The sequence below is a fragment of the Anolis sagrei genome, chromosome 3 (genome assembly GCF_037176765.1).
Source record: "Anolis sagrei isolate rAnoSag1 chromosome 3, rAnoSag1.mat, whole genome shotgun sequence".
Lineage (NCBI taxonomy): Eukaryota > Metazoa > Chordata > Lepidosauria > Squamata > Dactyloidae > Anolis > Anolis sagrei.
The window spans coordinates 83131891-83150992 of NC_090023.1; the positions used below are offsets into that span (position 1 = coordinate 83131891).

The 19102-nt window shown below is 36.5% G+C and overlaps 1 protein-coding gene across 3 annotated transcripts in view; it reads right to left on the bottom strand.

The window, feature by feature from the left end:
* Positions 1-367: 367 nt before the first annotated feature.
* The window catches only part of GK (glycerol kinase), a 31694-nt gene continuing 12959 nt past the window's right edge, over positions 368-19102 (bottom strand). For 2 of the 3 annotated variants that reach the window (XM_060770130.2, XM_060770129.2), the window contains 12 exons: positions 18153-18188; positions 16907-16974; positions 15184-15226; positions 14778-14858; positions 14199-14277; positions 13293-13389; positions 12262-12346; positions 11651-11771; positions 9032-9175; positions 8591-8671; positions 5943-6029; positions 368-3106 (listed from right to left, as the gene is read on the bottom strand). In XM_060770130.2, coding sequence (XP_060626113.1) covers positions 3093-3106; positions 5943-6029; positions 8591-8671; positions 9032-9175; positions 11651-11771; positions 12262-12346; positions 13293-13389; positions 14199-14277; positions 14778-14858; positions 15184-15226; positions 16907-16974; positions 18153-18188 — 936 coding nt within the window. In that variant the 3' untranslated portion in view covers positions 368-3092. The remainder of the gene's footprint in view (positions 3107-5942; positions 6030-8590; positions 8672-9031; positions 9176-11650; positions 11772-12261; positions 12347-13292; positions 13390-14198; positions 14278-14777; positions 14859-15183; positions 15227-16906; positions 16975-18152; positions 18189-19102) is intronic. The other variant, XM_060770131.2, reaches the window with a different exon arrangement.

The following is a 19102-nucleotide window of genomic DNA, read 5'->3' on the forward strand; positions in this document are numbered from 1 at the left end:
AACTGACAGAGATTTATCCCCTCTCCTTACCTCATCTAGCATGGTCTTTGTGATACATATCAGGTAGGTGCATGCCTGCAAGATCAAGTGCCAAAATGGTAGCGGTTTTCCATTGATTGACCTGACTTTTAGCAGCACCATTTTCAATTCTGGGGGCTGTTGCGAAAGCTATCCAGGTTGAATGTGGCTGGATTATACATAACAAAAAAAGGCTATAGCTGGTAGACTAGTAAAAGTTAATCCCAATCACAAAAAAATACATCAAGAATATAAGGAGGATAGGAGTAGAGTGTAGTTGAGAAGTATCTAATTGGCTTTGAGATTTAAATTCTGCATTAATTTCAAGCATTAAAAAAGGATCCTAATACCAGATTACCAGAATGTTTTATTTATTTACATCAGACTGTGGATTTATAAAGCGCTTTCACAAACAGAGCAAACTTCATTATTTCATTCATAGCTTCCATTGCAAACATAATTGAAAGAATAGGTCTAACACATTTTAAATCACATTTATTCCTAGTAGTGCAACACCAAACAGTATTGTTGGTATGTACCTTCACTGGGTCCACTTAAGAATGTTAAATTTGGGGGCGGGGATGACACATCTTTCTAGTCACAAAAAACTAACATTGTTTCTACTACTGATTCTGTTATGTAGAAAAATTGGAATTAAGTACAATTTTATAAAATTGAAACTGTAGCTATAATCTTATAAAAAATAATGTGATATCCTACATATTCCCAGAAACTGTTATTGAAACTGCCCATCCCAGAATTCCATACAACACAGTGGTAAACACATGTGAAGACAGTTCACCAACAAGTGGTTTATAAGTTAATATAAGATTTGTTTTTTAGCATTTTTCTGGGGAAAGAAGAAAATTATTTGGCACCACCTCCATCTCCAAGACCCACAGTACAGTGTACTCCCAGTCCAAATGCTTTGTCGTTTATAGGGAAAGGCAACATATCCAGCCTGGCAAGATCTGCACCTAGAAAACCCTTCTCTCTGTATTTTCTGCTGAATGCTAAACATAGAAAAATATACTACACTGTAATGGCCCGAAACTTTGCGAAAGGGTATCAGTACCTGAATGAGAGATTTGAAATTCTGAGTTTCACAAATCACTCCTGAGATTATATATACAGTCTGGATACAACCTAACTTGCCTTTTATCATTACATTTATTGGCATGCTAAAACATTTGTCACCCAGGACAGCTGGCAAGAATTATTCTACATTTCTCCTATGCATAAATATTCAGAAATCATCATTTACATTGCACTTAATGAAATGGCATTTATATTAAATATCCAGTAAAGATTTAACATTCTTTGAATTTTCTGTTCTCAATATTATTCCCTAAATTACACATTCTGTAAAAGTGCAGCAATTTCACACAAGACAAACACAGCAAAACTTAGAGCAAGAATGTTCCCTTTAGCTCCTAGTGCATACTGCTCTCATTCAGAACATTCATGCGCTGAAATCCCAAATTAGGTGAATTCACGCTTTAAAAGGTGTCACCATGCCCTTTCATTATACAAAATAATTGGCAAAATAATTATATGAATAACATTTTGTAATAGGGATTAGACTATGACATTCATTCCCCAAGACAACCATTTTCTGTAACCGTTTCGTGATTATATGACAGCAGTCCTGAGGCATCTTCAAGTACATGACAAACTGTATTCAAGAAGCTTTCATTTCTACTCACTTTAGTGTTATATGCATAGCTAATACTTGTTCCACTTATAGTATTTCCAGTAAAAGAAAATAGCAACATGGAAATCATTTGGTACATGTCTAGGGAACCTGGGGGGAATTCCAGGGAGACATCTGATGAAAGCCCATCAAAAGTAACATCTGGAGAAGGAAGATGCACTTTTTTGCCTCCTTGTTTCCCCTTTCATAACTTTCTCTATTCTTTTACTGTACTTCATACAAAAAACAGCAAATGGTTGAGGAAGCAAAACCAAAAACCAAAAAAGGCAAAAGGGATTAAACTATGAACCAGCACAAAGAGAGCGTGAGATATTTTGTGTCTAAGAATGTGAGTAACAACAAAAGGAGAGAGGAGGACAGTGAGAGTTGGCAGTGATGTTTTCTTTCAGACCCTCCCCACCAAGAATATAAGGATATGTCATGTTGAAAGTACTTTTATCCCAAATACCGCTGCCTGTTATTCCATCTCATTAAGATTCCAAAAACAACATTTGGAGCAGACCTTTAAACTGAATTAAACAGATGGCAAAGTGTCCCATTAGGTTTCCCATAACTAGCTTCTCTACAACTGGGAAACAGAAAAATTAATTCTGGACAATCCTAACCAAGAGAGAAAATATGGGAAACGAATCTATCAGGTCTTAACTCATGCCTTCACATTGTGGTTTCCTATTTCTACTGTTTTCTGTTAATTTGCTATTATAGTACCTGCAACGCATGGCTGCTAGGTTCTTTGACTTGCCAAAATATGTGGAAGATTAGATATTTAAGAATATAAATGTGCTTTTGGAAAATACAAACAATCATATTTAACCTAGAAGCTTGTGGCACTTAACAGTATTTGGAGTCCTTTGGATTGATAAATAATGCACATGAACAGAAGAGTAAAATAAATCATTATAGGTTTTTGTTTTTTAAAAGCACCGTTGAAGACATCAGTATTGAATGAAGATCATGATACAAACCATTGTTGTTCCCTTCATCTCCTTCAAGAGCTTGGCAGGACAATTATATGGGCAATTTCCTACGAAGTGGAGAAAACCACTATGACTTCACAGATGTGTACTCAATGCCAGGCTCTTGAACTATAATGATTTTCAAAAAGTACAACCTTTCCTATTGGCAATTTTCTATGTCAAACAAGTGATCACAGATGAGGAAGCTAACCAAGGCTTCTATCCCATTACACAATTAAGCAGGGAACAGGTAGCAGCAATATTTTGTGTGTTCCTTATTCAAGTGTCCCCTAAATGTCCAAATGATTTTGACAGTGGTCAAGTCAAAACAATGACATCACATTGGAAGGGAGTCCCCAATGCTCTTCAGCTGTTGCAGTTTCCTGGAGATCTATTAATGCGCCTCATTTACAGTAACCTTGAAGAGAAGAGCATAACAGTAGTTAATTACATAGTTCAAAACATGGCATTTAATGCAATGCATTTATTCCTTTTTGTGGAAAGCTTTAGCTAAAATTCTGTTACCTGACAAATTTTGACCATCCTAACGAGAGCATAAGTTACAATCACTACCAAAACATGCAATGTTCTCACTTAAGAGAATCACATTATAATTGTCCTTGCAAAAGCTGGACCAGTAATCAATTTCCTTGTAGGCACAGTACAAACTGACACTGATGAGCTTTGATTATTTTTTCCCAGATATGGAAAAAGCATGATTAATAGAGAAAGGTGCTTGGTCAGTGAACACACCAAAACTAGAGTTGATTGTATGGTGAAAATGTCTCTGAGTATTTCCTGCACAGATTTTTAATCCCTTAGAGTACCAGACTATTTTTATCACACTGTGATTGCTTTATAAGATTGTATTTTATTAAGTTTTATCATTGCTTTTAATCATTATTTGCTTCTCACAAAGGACTATAAGTACTAGGAGAATAGAATGTATACTTTATTTTAAAATCAAATAATTACTTGAAAGGGCATTGCAGAAACAACATGGAATAAGAGTTTTTACTGAGCATGGAAAACTGCCCAGAGTTTGGAAATTGTCCAGTATTTCCACTCCAGTGACAAAAGATTGTTTTTTACAGGCCAAAACAGTGGTTCTCAATCTGTGGGTCTCCAGGTGTGTTGGCCTACAACTCTCAGAAATCCCAGCCAGTTTACCAGCTATTAGGATTTCGGGGAGTTAAAGGCCAAAACATCTGGGGATCCACAGGTTGAGAACCACTAGGCTAGGGGGAATGGGGTAGCAGTTAACCTGAAAGTTCTCTTTATTATGTTATGCACAACAACCATGGTTTGTTGTGCATAGAACAATTAGGCCTTAGATTTGGAGAATGCATCCTCATTTGGTTGCACTGGAAAATTTAATGGGTGGATCTCATGGATGAGGAAGGGGACAAAATCTTATGAGAGCTTCTCTTTGCAAAAGCCTCATCAGAATGAATCAGCTTAATTATGGCAAGCAGAATCTGGACAGAAAACTGGCACTGCTACCAAATGAAACAGATAAAGGTGAGGTGCACCAAGTGCTTAAGTGTTCTGTAGGCTTGCTGTCTCATGAGACAGAAAAATCACAAATTTGTAGAATGTTTATAAAAGCGCCTAATTCTCAGTTCTATTTGGCTTACTACTTTGAAGAAACTAGATCTCATCCAAATGTCTTAGACTGCGCATTGTATAAAGATATGAAAGCTCAGAAAAACAGAAGAAAATCTGATAAATTAAAATAAAAGTGTTTCCACTCATAAGAAATTTTGAAAAAAGGGGTTATGGAATATTTTCTCTATATACTCATGTATTTATTTCCTTAAAATGCACGAGTAAGATTTGTATCCAAGAGTATGTATAGTTCCTTATTACTGCAATTCCTGGTCTTGGTTTCATTTTCAAAGTTTATTTTGATGAAAACAAGTATTTGTTTGACACAATGGATTACTACATTTCCTTATCAAAGTATCAAAAGTAAACAAAAAGCCATAAGAAGCCGATTCCCATTCACATCTACTTTTCTAGGCTTTCCTGACTATTTGACCAAATATTTTTATTATTTTTTACCATAGGAAACTGGCAATTTACAAGTCTGCAATGTAAAAAAACATTACAGTGAAGAGAACTGCCTGCTTTTTAAAGCAAAGCAAGAAACAAGATTATATATTTATTATAGAGCTAAAATAAATCCCACTTTACATATCATCTATACTAGTGGTAGTTTAGGGCACCACATTAGCCCTCTTGGAGATCTGAATGTGCTCCCAGAAAGTAATGATAATGACATTCCCAAATGCCTCTGGTTTTCTGGGGATATTTTGACCAATTTGGGTTGAAGAGGAAAGATTTCCTTGAGACTAAATATACAATTTTAATAACAGTTCAGTTCTCACAATATGCAGATAAAAATCCTGGTTTGAAATATGGTTTCAGATAGTTAAGCGGTACAGTTTGTGACACAGATTCTACTGAAATTGATTGTATTTTATTCAATACAGTGCTTTAGAACTAACAGTTATTATTGTTTCTTTAAACAAGAAAATACTGAATGTCAGGCATACCTCATTTAACAAAGCTTCTGGCAAAGAAGCTCCCCATTATACATTTTTAATGCCTGCCCAGCTTCTAAAGCCTTTCTTTAGCAGCATTAGCACTTGGATGATGGTGAAGGAGGGTCGAAGAAACACACACTCTCGGTGTGTTTCAGCATTAGGTCTCAAGCAATGTAACAAGCCTTGAGATGGGAAAATTTATCCTACTTGTTGCCATGAGTGCTTGCCTAAAACATGCAAGGTAAAACAGCAGCTGCTTCAGAATTGCTTATAAAACAAAGGGATAGGGCAAGAGCAGATAAACCTCTCTCCAGCTCCTCCACCACCAGTATGTTAAAAAAGCATGGATATACACATTTATCCACCAAATAGAAATTATAAGAAAAGTGGAGGTTAGTGAAAGACGGATGCATTTTGAAGGAGCTTTCAAATGGTCTTCAGAAGGTTCAAAATAATTGTTTACATATGCAAGGCTCACCTGAATTGCCTGTTTGATTTCACATGTGCATTTTAATTTTGGATAAACAATTAGCTGAACATGTTGAATAGCTTTCCTCTTTTGTGGTGCAGAAATCTATCCCTATTCTTTGCATGTCATTTCTGTCTCCAGTAACAACACATCTACTTTGTTAATTGAGGTGTACCTGTACTTTTTTTTACAATTTCTAAGCAGTATACTACCAGTTTAAATAATAATCAACTAACCTGAGATGTACCTTGCTCCGATTAACATTAACAGGCTACTCATTATAAAAAAGCCCAAAGGTAGACTACAGAAGATACTAGTTTCACCTGTTGTCATCCAGCAGAAGAGGTTCCAGTCAAGCAAATCAAAAAAGAGATAGATATAAATTGCACTATTTAAGAATCACATAAATAAAATTATATGAAAGCAGATCATTCAGTTTACCATAATAATTACAGATGGGCCAAGCTTTGATTGTTCAGATATACTGCAATTTTGCAACTATTGTCAATACTGAGGCTTATTAAGGCAATGCCAATTTTAAATTAATACAGCAGATAATGTATAATTCCAAAACAAAGCTGATATTAAATAAGTAAAATATTCTTTAGAGTTGCAGATGCATACCGGTCTTCACCATAGGAACTAAAAGATTTACTGAATTTATATCCCGCCTTTTTGCACAAGACCCAAGGTGGCACTTATATGACATTGTCTTACATGCATAGGTTTGTACCTCTAAAAAGAAGTTATCTACACCTTCTCATGTAACATTGGCACTGTGCATATCTATCTGGACAGATTCCTACAATGTGTTTGCTCCACATTAGATTATACAGTTGCAGCCAGGGAAATACAGGCATATCTCAAAGAAGAAAGCTGCTGACAAGGAACCCTTTTTTATGAAATCTTTTAATAGGAATGCAGTGCAGTGTCTTTTGGTGTGTTCTGTTTAACTTGAAGTGTTTTTAAATTAATTTGGGGGGTGCAACATTAAACACTGAAATACAGACTTTTAGTGTTGAACTGCTGCAGGAAATGCAAAAAATTTATCTTGACCTGGAAAAATGGTATTTTATTGTAGTTGTGTTAATTTATATCCAACAGACAATCAGCATATGTTAAGAGGAAAAGGGAAAAAAGGAGAAAAGCAGATTAGCCTGTCTCATCACTACCATGCCACATTGAAACAGCATTGATCTGTAAGTTTTGCCATCAAAATGTAAAGCAAAAGAAATGTGGAGGCTGTTGAAAGAAACATGAAACCATGATTGAATGCGTTTTGGAAGAAGCTTTCAAGATTCAACATGTTTTTGGTTACTTATGCAAAGCTGACCTTATATGTAAGTTTAATTTCATTTGTTAGTTCTGAATAAAAAAGTTTGTTGAAGCATGTAGAACTGCTCTTCTTTTTTGTAGCATAGGAACCAATCCCTGTTCTTCCCATATTATTTCTATCTCTGGTGCCAAAGTTTTTGTGAAAGAAGTAAAGCCCAAGAACACATCTACTTCATTACTATCCATAATGGGAGTGAAATCATAAAACAACCCCCATTTATTACAATCACCTATGGATTACAGGTGGTTTCCATTTATACATAGGCACCAAAACTTCAAATCTTACCTGAAGGTAAGACCTGTTGAACTTAAAAGGGACTCACTATTGGATAACAATAGGATTGCACTGTAACACAAGTAGCAATATGGGTTGCACAAACATTGATTGTGCCTTCAGGAACAAAGTCTGGCATGTAGTTCAACTTTTTTCAAGCATTTACATGAACTGTAGTCTATTTTGCCAAGAAAGTGACTGAAAATTCTTTTTCTTCCATACCTTCCTAATCCTACATGTCTACTGCTGTTGCTATTGAGCCTTTAGTGTTAGCAGAGAGTATACTAGTCTTCCAGAAACATTATTTTTCTTGTGGAGAAATCCTAATGTCTCACAATGCAAGTTAAATACACACTTGCCCTTTTCAAAATTTCTTGCATTACAAATACAGAGATATTCCATCTTGTCAGGTCAAAATGCTTGAGTAATAGCCTTCAGGAAGCTTGACTTTAACTATGCAATATCTCAAAGTCCCTCAGCTTATAATGCTCTGCAATACATTCAATGTATGCACAGAAACAGATATTTCTCTTTTCATAGTCTCAGTGTCTTCTGTGAATATATGTATGAATGAGGTGAAAACCAGTGTTACTTCCCCACTATCTCAACAAAAAAGCACCCTCTGAGACAGCCACTCAAGACTGTTAAGGTATCTGATAAAGATCTAACCATGTTTGATGTTGGGTATGATCTTGTTGTCCATTCCTTCAGTGGTTCTACTAACTTAGAAACAGTCTGTGCACAAGAGGGAAAAATACATAGGGTTTTTTTTTGGTAGCTTGGACATAAGCAGAGTAGCACTAAGTGGTTAATCTTCAGCATCAAGCAAAACACCACATCTGCATAGAGATTATTTGATAAAAGGAAACAAAGCTACAGGTGCTAAATCAGAAATGTGCAACTATTTCCTTTACCATTTTTTCTTGTTTTTGTCTTCTTGACATATGCAGCCATAGGGGCTTTCCAACTAGATTACAAATCTTCATGTATTTTCTCAAGCAAGTTAATAAAATACTTCCAATATGGCAGTAAAATATATTTGTTATTTCAATTTTGTACTTTGAAGTAGAATATTAGCCACCCTGGACTCCTATGAGAAAGGGCAGGATATACACTGAAAAATAATGCTAACACAATGTATTTGCTATTATTTCAAAAGTTTCTTTTTTAAAGAAGGTGGATAATAAATAAATGAACATCTTTTTACAAAAATCATTTTTTTACAGAAAGTGACTAAAAAAATTCACAATAGAGGTATAAACAGAAACTGCTTACCACTTCCTTGAGGTTCTGATGTCTCCCAGCCCATTGATTTCTTTACAGCTTTCTTCCACCTTCTGTAGCGATACTCGCTTTCTAAAATCACAAGGTATATTTTCATTGCACTTTCCAAAAACATTTATGAAATGATATTATTTGGGTAAGCCTTCTTAGATTCACATCCAGATAGAAGAGTTTTGCACTCCATATCAGATAACTGTAGTGCCAGGAAAAAAAAAAGGAAAGTATATTTCCTCCAAGAAATACACACATTCATCACCCTAGTGCAACTATACTATTAGGATTCTTGCATGGCAGGGGTAGGAATTAGATGGTTTTTGTCCTCAATTCCAACTCTTTTATCCTATGTAAAAATTGCTCAGTAGTACGATTAACCCAGGATTGTGGCTCTGGTACATTCGCAGATAGTGGGAATTGGAAATAATTTTCCCTTACCTTCAGGATTAATCTTTGGCTCAAAGCATTCACATGTTACTGCTGTAAGATCATCAAGATTGAGACTCCAGACTCCTACTCCTTCAGCTGCTCCTGCTGCCATAGCTGCTCCTAGGGCTGTAGTTTCAGGCATAGATGGCTTTACTAAAAAGATACAAATGAAGAATCATTACGAACTGCTAAAAATATTTAAAGCATAACAAAATCAGAACATTTTAGGCAAAACAAAACATCACATTTCTGTTTTCTTCTTTATTCTTTCTAGTGAAGCTGGAGGAAAATAAAACCAGTGCAAAAAGGTCGTTCATTTAAGACAAGTTAAGTAAACGGGAGAAATTTGCATTTTCTAATGAACATCAACTGAAATGTGAAATAGATAGGAGTTATTCCATGCATTAAAATATAGAGATAATTTCTTCCAGTCACTACCAGCAGTGCCCAAATTTGTTTTGTTGCTTGTTACTTGTATTAAACTCATAATATAACTGCTGCTTGACTGTGAACTTCTTAAGAAAGTGACACCAAACAAAGGCTTTTACCATATATAGACTAAAACTGTTATGATAATAAGTGTCTTATGGCTTAGTCAGCAAGTGATCTAGGCTGGAATGACAAAACCTTAATTCAGTCCATGTTACTTAGAAGTTATCCAACAAAAGGAAAGGCAAAACAAAAGTGTGGTTTTCAGCTGGTTAATAATAATAATAATAATAATAATAACTTCAATTTTGCACCCCGACTCCATCTCCCCAAAGGAACTCGGGGCGGCTTACACGAGGACAAGACTGAGTTCAATATAACACAACAGAATTCATAAAAACAATTTCAGCAGTATAAAACAACACACATAATACAATATATAGCAAACATCTAACCAACGTTGGTGGTTCAGGAGTCGCTATAATAAGCTGGTGTTCCAGATAAACCAAGCCGGCAAGAAGTAAAACAAAATAATTAATTTTAGCCACTCCATAGTTAGGAAAAACACAGATTATTGCCAGTCACTAGAAAAATATGGTTGAAAGTAATCAAACTCCCAGGAAGATGGTGGAAGATTTATAGGAGACTAATTAGATCAGTGTCTTCAACTTACCATATTTACTTGAATATAATGCACCATCAAACGTATTGCACACCTGCATTTTGAAGATACTTATTACAAAAAATATTGTATTGAATGTAATGTAACCAAGTTGGGATCACGTGAGGCTGACAAAAGGCACAGTTTCCCCTTCCCATTAGCCATCCCACTGCCTGCCTCCCTGACAACAGACCCAATGGTGCAGACAAGGTTTTCCCCTGTCTCGGAACAGCAGACAGGCTCACACATTCCTTCACGAGGATTTAAAAACTTCCTTTTTGGTTTTAAAGACCTTGAGGAAGAGGCCAGTTTGGGAAGCCAGCCTCACCTGACAGAGGGGCACAGGTGGGTTTACATTCACAATTCTAACCCCATTGAAGCTAATGTGCACCTCAATTTTCGCTATGTAATTTAGAAAAAAAAGGTGTGCATTGGACTCAAGTAAGCATGGTAACAACCACTGCAATCAGTGTAATCTTTCTGTGTTTCTTTGTTGCTCAATGAATAGCAGCAATAGGTCATCCACATCTGAAACTTCCTGCTGGGGAGTAGGGCTTGCATTGGCCTCAGTCTCTGGCTCTTTTGGCTCAAAGAGACCACTGTCATCTTGAGCCACAAAATTCTTGGAAAATTATCTCCATCTCTCTATATGAATATTCAGTCTCCAGAGACTGAATTATGATACCAAGAGGGGCATATATAATGGAATTGACATAAGCCATTCAATAGACCAGAAACCAATCTCTCCAAACAGCTTTGTCCAGGTGAATCAGAAAATCTAAAGACACAATTCTTAGAACAGAGGCAATGCCCTAAGTGTCAAAGGGGGTCAACTGTCCATTCCTGGAATTAATAATAAGATTGAAAATATAGGTATTTTCAAAAGAGTTCTTCGAGGGGAGGAGATAACTATGGGACTTGGCACTATGTTTTAATCTATTTTATTGTATTTACATGCTTTAACTATTTTATAATTTGGTATGTTATTTTTATTTTGTATGTATAATGCAGCATTCAATTTTGCCATAATCTGTAAGCTGCTCTGAGTCCCCTTCAGGGTGAGAAAAGTGAGGTATAAATACAGTACATCAAATAAAATAAAATAAATAATTTAACAATGTTTGAAGTGGTATATAATGAAATACTTCAAAGTAGCCATTTGCCATATATGCACAACAGTGCAGAAGACAATTAATTGGTTTAGTATGTAAGAAGTATGTAAAATGTAAGTTGCAGTCTTTTAGATGAATTAAGAAATCCAGACCTTCTTGGCTACAAATCCTTAGCCTACCGAAGCAAGGCTGAGAATCCTGATATGAACAACTACAGGAAATCCTTTAAATACAAATCTTGAATTGAAATATTTCAAGGTAGACCACAGTGGGTTTTTTTTAATCAAAATCAAAGTTGTACTGCTTTGGAGGGCAGAAGGGGTAATTTCGACTTCCAATTGTCTCCATATTCAGCTTCATAGTTTCTTTGATTGATATTATTGTAAGTAGTAGTTCAAAATAAAAGAGAACAGATACTTCTCTTACCTACTGGAATACAGAGAATGTCAGCTTGGAGCTGCATAAGGATCTTGTTGTTGGTCATTCCTCCATCAACTTGTAACTGACTTAGAGGTATTCCACAGTCTTTGTTCATTGCATCCAAAATCTTGAAACAAACCATATTGCTTATTTTTTAAAATTTCACACAAAACTTTTCAACAGGAAAAATAAGTTTTTATAAATGCACTACCAAAACAAGAATTTTATTGGAAATATTATCTAAAACAGTGATTTAAGAACAATGACTTCTCTAAGATTGCTGACATTTAAGGGAAAAAAAGGAGAAATGGACATGCTAGTGATTTCAACAGGTCTGAAACACCTGACTACTATAGTAAAAAGGCCCCTAAAAAGATGCATATGAAATGCTTAGCTTTATTCCTTCAGTAAAAAAGAATAGTGAAGAAACAATACTCAATAACTGAAGGAAATGGGAACCTATTTAAAAGGCCCAACTACCTCTGTATAAGATTCTGAGCATATGAAATTAACTTCAGTTCAAATACACACTCAGTATCGTAGCATACAAAAATGTATACAAGAGACCCAGGGGTGCCTGAACTCAAAGAAGTATAGATTGTACCCATCAACTGTACCTCTCGTGTTTGAAAGCAAACAGCTTCTAGCGCAGCAAAGGCAATGTGTTTTTTATTTGTAAACTGAGTAAGGCCACAGATAATGCTGTAGGAAAAGGTAAAAAGCAAGAATTGTCATTAGGAAAAATATTAATTAAAATATTAATTTACTATAATGTCATGTTTTTGCCAAAGCAATCCATTATGATACACTGAAGTAACTCTAGTCCAGAATTTTACAAATATTTCATGTTGGTGACACACTTTTCAGACATGCAACATTTTTGTTATTGTTTATTCGTTCAGTTGCTTTCGACTCTTTGTGACCTCATGGACCTGTCCACGCCAGAGCTCCCTGTCGGCAGTGGCCACCCCAGCTCCTTCAAGGTCAAGCCAGTCACTTCAAGGATACCATCCATTCATCTTGCCCTTGGTCCACCCCTCTTCCTTTTTCCTTCCATTTTCCCCAGTATCATTGTCTTCTCCAAGCTTTCCTGTCCTCTCATTATGTGGTCAAAGTACTTCATCTTTGCCTCTAATATATTTCCCTCCAGTGAGCAGTCAGGCTTTATTTACTGAGGTATGGACTGGTTTGATCTTCTTGTGGTCCTCTCAGAATTTTCCTCCAGCACCACAGTTCAAAAGTGTCTATCTTCCTTCTCTCAGCCTTCCTTATGGTCCAGCTCTCACATCCATAGGTTGCTTAACTCAACTAGGCTAGAATGCTGGAAGTAAACCTGTCTAAAAGAGAAAGACTTTGGAACAAGATGCTTCAGGAAAGTTAAAGAAGGCTTTTAAGGAGAAATGTTTCAGCACCCACATCAGGGCAATCTTTATCACTTACAACTATCTTCCCTTCTCTCCATATATTATCCACACATAATAAACAAATCTATGCTGTCACATGTATTTAGGCTATTATAGCTAATATATACAGTCTCCTGGTACGAAGGTCAACTATTTCTTCAAACCTTGCTTACAAGTTTCTGTTAATATCAAAATGAAAGAAATTTTAAAGACTTTATATTGAACATTAAAAAAGATATCCTTACCCTCTAGCACTAGGTTCCCAATATGGTGCATACAATCCTGAGAATGCTGGGACAAAGTAGCAGCCATAAGAAGTGCCTACATCAGCAGCAAGTTTCTCTGAAATTAAACAAAAAATATAACTTAGTAACCGCCACTTACATTTACATTTAAATCAGTATTGTGGTTTTTTTTTCTTTTTCAAAAGTAGCCCCCAGAACATTTAGTATTTCTAAATATAATTGATTACAATTTCCAGAACTCTTGAGCATAGGCTATGCTGGTTGAGGCCAACAGGAGTTGAACCCAAAATATATGGAGAGTGGTTGGGGAAGGCTGCTTGAGATATGGAAAGTTGTCCAACAGATTACTCCAACTTCTGCACCATGTTGATATTTGCTATACTTTCCATTTTTAACTGGGCAATTCTATACTTGACTACACAAAACTTAATTTTACTGATGTTCACAAAAAAAGCTTTACAATTATAGGCCATTATGACTAGTGCACAGTCTCCTGTATGAAGATAACTGCAAATAATGAACAACACAAGATGTTGTGAAAGTAACGACAATGAAGGTAACTGCACAAAACATGATGCTGTGCAGTTATAATATTATACTTAAAAAAGCCTTTTAAAATTAAAAAAGTAATTCTGCTGCCATAAGCAGTAACTGAAAAAAATTCATCTTGTTTTTAATTTGCAAAATCAATATAAAGAACTCCGATTGCAAACTGGTATACAACCTTTTAGATTTTCTTTTCCTAAGTGTTTTCTTTACTTTACATTACCAGACTTACTAAACGCAGGCACATATTCCAGTTAGCACCCCTGAACTTGGAAAAAGGAAAACATATGTTCAGGTTTACCAATTTTGGGCAGGAGGAATTATTTTTCACAACAAACTATTCAAGTTATTGATACTTACCAATTTCATCTGAAGACCGTGCAATACCAAGGTTGTCCCTTAACCAACGAACAACGGCACCAGCTATGGCAACAGATCCCTAAAAGTAAGAGAACACATAAAAATTAATTAAAAGCAAAACTTACAAATAATAAAAGGTGGAATGTGTCTCTTTTATCAATTTTTAAAGTTCCCCATTAACCTCTAAAGACACATATCATATATTGACACAAGTCTGGGGACTGGAAGAGAAGATGATCTGTCATTCTGGGAACACCTGTCCCAAGACCCAATTTTGAAGGAAAGGGTAAGTATAGTTTACAGATTTCATATCCATGTACAACTTGCACATATGAACTTGCTCTCACTGCAGATTAAATGATCATATCCCTCTGTACCTCTTCAGACACAAAGTAGCTATTGAGAATTTTCTATTTCTTCATCAGGAAGACGCACAGCCAATAAACAATGTCAGTGAGCCAACAAGCAGTCACAGTGGACTGCAGAATATGGAAGTCCTTAAACAGCAAGAAAAAATTCCAGAGCATAAATGGATATATTTGGAAACCTTTAATATATACAGAAAACAACTATACCTACTTCTAATGCATAATACACAGGTTTCTCTCTGCCCAGTTTGTAAGCCACAGTTGTCAGAAGACCATGCTCAGAAAGTGCAGGCTGGAAACAAAACAAAACAAAACAACATACTGGTATATGTAGTCATTTAATATGAAAACATATTGCTTATTTGTGATTATTGTATTAAGTGGAAAACTACTACATTATGCTTCACTTTTGGGATTCAATTATATTCAGCTTATGATCTTTTTAAGGTTATGATCCTTTTAAGCTCTCAATGAGATCTCAGTTGTGAAGAACTTTTGAAATGCATGGGAAATATTGCTTTACGGATCATCAGGAAATGTTTAAAAAAGAGTGTACTTTCTTTGAAAGAAGTAGGTGTTTATTAGAATTGTCAAGTTGTTTGATTCACAGGACTAACCTTTTGACCTGTATTGCAGAGTAAGAAGCAGCCTGTTCCATACCTACAATCAAAGTGACAAAAGTTTTTAGTTTTCTACAAAACAAAACAAAAAACAAAACATATATAAATGGCCAGGTTGCAACAGATACAAGTTTTATGACGATTTGCAGTCTCATTGTGTAAGTACACTAGCAATGTTAGAATACAAAAGAAGCAAATAAACTATTCTGCCAATAATTGGTAATTCAGTTCATTGTTATTGTGATTGTGGTCACTGTCATCATTATAATTGATTCTCCAGGCATCCATTATTTATGACTGGTGGCTAATCTATATTATGCCAAATGCTATTGCATGCTTTAAAACATTGTTATATTCACTCAGTGAGCTGACTATACACTTTCAGATAGTTCACAGCTGAATATATTCTGTAATCCTCTTCACCAGGAATAAAAGGACATGTTTTATTCTGATATTTAATTTGCTCAGAGAAACCAGCCAGCTCAGAAGCAACTAGCCCTTGGAATAATGGAGTGTGCACTTTCCAGTTCAGAAACCAGCCAAGGATTGGAAGGGAATGAATAGTTTGCAAATATGGATTGCATTGTTAGCTGAGACCCTGCAGAACCCTTCTGTCCATGTTCAGATTGGTCTATAATTTTTTAGCCTGCCTAGTTCTCCCTACTACATTGGACTCAGCAACACTCTCTCTGTGCTACTTTCAGCAGAAGAGAAAGGAGCAATGGGAGCAGATTGTATACTCTAAGAAGTATCATCTCTGACACTTTGAATACATCCTGTAGTTATCCCAGTTGTCCCACCATATCTGTGGATTAAACTTTAGAGGACTTGATCATTTACAAATTATTTGCTGCCACCTTTGTTGCTGCTACCCTACAACTGTTTTAAAAAGGACTTTGTTAACACTGTTGGCCATGTTGAGCAATGTTCAGTTAAGTCAGGCTTAGTTATTGGCCAAATTTTGGCTTTCTGTGAGGAAATAAAACTGGCTGGATGGCTGGGTCTGGCCATGTGTGTGTAACCTTGCTCACTCACTTGGGCAGATGGTAAAAGGATGGCACAAGGGGAGTATGAGCAGGAAGGGGACTTGCTTGCTAGCTCCCTCAGACGGGCAGGTAGGAAGGAGATGGGATAAGTGTGCATTTTTGTGCATGCACTTTCCCCTCCTGCCTGAGTGAGTGAGTGAGTGAAATGAGGAATGAATGGCCAGGTTCAGTCTTCCTTCCACTGCAAGTACTTTTATATGTGTGTGAAATATGATGGGGTGGTGGTGGAGATATTCAGTTTCCCCACTTTTGTGGGTGTCCTATACATCTACCCCTGTGAAACTGCCCACTATATTTAAACAAACACAATTAGATCATCTTGCACAAGAAAGCTATCTGATGAACTACTAAAGTCCTCCACACAGTGCCACAGACCTGTCTCTGAGGATGCAAAAGTAGTGTGGAAAGTATTGTACATATACCAATCATATTGACATTTTTACAACAAATCTATAAGGTTATATGCTATTATACCCAATCTTCCAGATGGGGCAGGGTGCCACCCAAAAGCAATAGACTTATTAGCCAGTGGCCAAACTATGGAACTTTCTCATTCACAGTTTGAGTCTTCTAGTAAGCATGCAATAATGGCTACTTCACACTGCATATTCCTAAAACTTTTTTTTGTATCACAGCAAAAATTATTCAATGCCGTTTCTCATGTTTATACTTACGTATTTTTTGCTTGACCATCCTTAAAGCACATTTGTCCCACTAGAGCAGCAGACTGGTCACCTAAGCACTGGAATGATAAACAATCCCACAATGTTTAGCCAAAGCACACTTGCATATTTAATATTCAAGTCAAATCAAGTATGTTTTTCTTTCTAGAACTGGAAGACCTAAAGACTGTAACTTTCTGTGGTGAAGGGGGGGGGGGGGGGCGCCATTGCTACCATCTCTGAGAGAGAGAAGTGGGAGAAAGGACAATCTGGTTCCTCTTATCACTTCACGAACACTGTGGATTCCATCTCCTTTTCCTCCTCCTCTTGGCATATGACTTTATTTTACCCCACCAAAGGAAGGAAGATGAGACCAGAAACATGTGGCATACCAGAAGATGAGGAAGAACCAGAACACTGTGGGTCTGGTTCCTCCCTCTCTTCCTGTGTACCATGTGTTCTGTTCTTTGCCTGGTTAAAACAGAAATGTGTGGAACCAGAAGAAAAGGAGCTAGATCTGTAGGGTAAATAGTGGAACTGGCCTGTCTCCTCCTCTTACTTACATGCTGCAAGTTGTGTTCTATCTGGCAAACAGAGAGTTGTGGCAAATAGGAGAAAGAAAAGGAATTGCCCCCCATTCTACACTCTCATTTAACTGGCAGATCTGGCATCTCCTGTTCTTCCTGTGTGCTGCATGTTCCTGCTCCTCCTGGAATCCCTCTTCATCTGCCCAGGCACAACACAGATTTGCAGCACACAGGAAAAGGAAGAGGACCCAATTTTGCCATGTAGGTGAAGCAGCACAGGGCTGGTTTCTCTTTTTATCTGCTATGCCTTGAGTCTCAGAAAAAGGAAGGGAGATGCCACGTGGAAGAGGGACGGGTGGCATAATTGTGAATTGTCTTGGGCATCCAATTGTGCCCCCACTGTAAGCCGCCCTGAGTCCCCCCCCCCCCCCCCCCGGGGTGAGAAGGGCGGGGTATAAGTAAATGAAATAAATAAATAAATAAATAATGCCTCCTGAACAGTCCCTTGCTCACCAAGGCTGCAAGTTTCAAACTTGCAAATAATCAAAACTGCAAGCATGAAATCTGTGAGAGTAAAGGACCAACTAACACAAAAACCGTACTAACACATGCAATTAATTCATACATGTGCCTTTGACTGACTCCCCCCCCCTCTTTAAATAATATGTATTCTAGAAAACAAGCACATATTGTATTAAGGTAATCATTTGAGCATAATTTAGGAAACTTACCCCAGAAATTGGTACACCAGTCAATGCTCCAGAACTCTAACCAAAAATAAAGATTTTTTTCTTTAAATTCCATTTAACATGTAAATCTCTTTTTGAATACAAATCTTAATTATATTAAACCCAGTCATATCCATACATTTACTCACTCTTTTGTTGTCAAAAATAAAATGAAATTTCTAATTGCAATTAAAAATGACTAGGTTCTGAAAATAAATTAGCCATTTAAATGGCAGGAGAAAAAAAAATATTTTGCCGTATAATCTCTCCTTATTTACACTGTTGGATTGATTCTATTTGAGTTCCACAGAAATATAGTTACATGAAAAGGCAGAACTGGTTATTACTCATTGTTTATGCTTCCTCTTTTAAGACACTGCAATAGTTTTATTAACATAAAGCAGACCTCGTGGTGTTCAGTTTGAATTTCTTCTAATGAGAAAAGGTTCTAAGGATAAAAATGGGTAGAATGCTCTAGAAGTCATAAATAGCTACAAATCCCGGCATTACTGATTCGTATGATGACACTTTGCCTGTAGTTATTACTTTGAAAGAAACCAGATGGATTCTTGTTAAAATATGTGGCCTATGACCATGACAAATTGACACCACCTGTATATGCCCACTGATACTACTGTAGAGTGGGAACACTATGCAGTATCACTTTCACAAATCACACACTAATGTAGGACCTCTGAATTGGAAACTGCTTGAGGTGAGATGGAGAGATCCAGAAGAGTAAATGCTGATTTAAGTTGTAATAAAACTTTAAGGACTGCAAAGCATTGGCAACTGGGCAAATATATAGTCTCTCCTTTTCTCCCAAGCCCACCTCATTATTTTTGGTCACTAATAGCTGCCCCCCTCCTCCCTCGCCCAGCAAACCCAGTTAAGAGTAGCCATGCATCCTACTTTCGAGAGTACATACTTGATTTAAAGGCATATATAGGTTT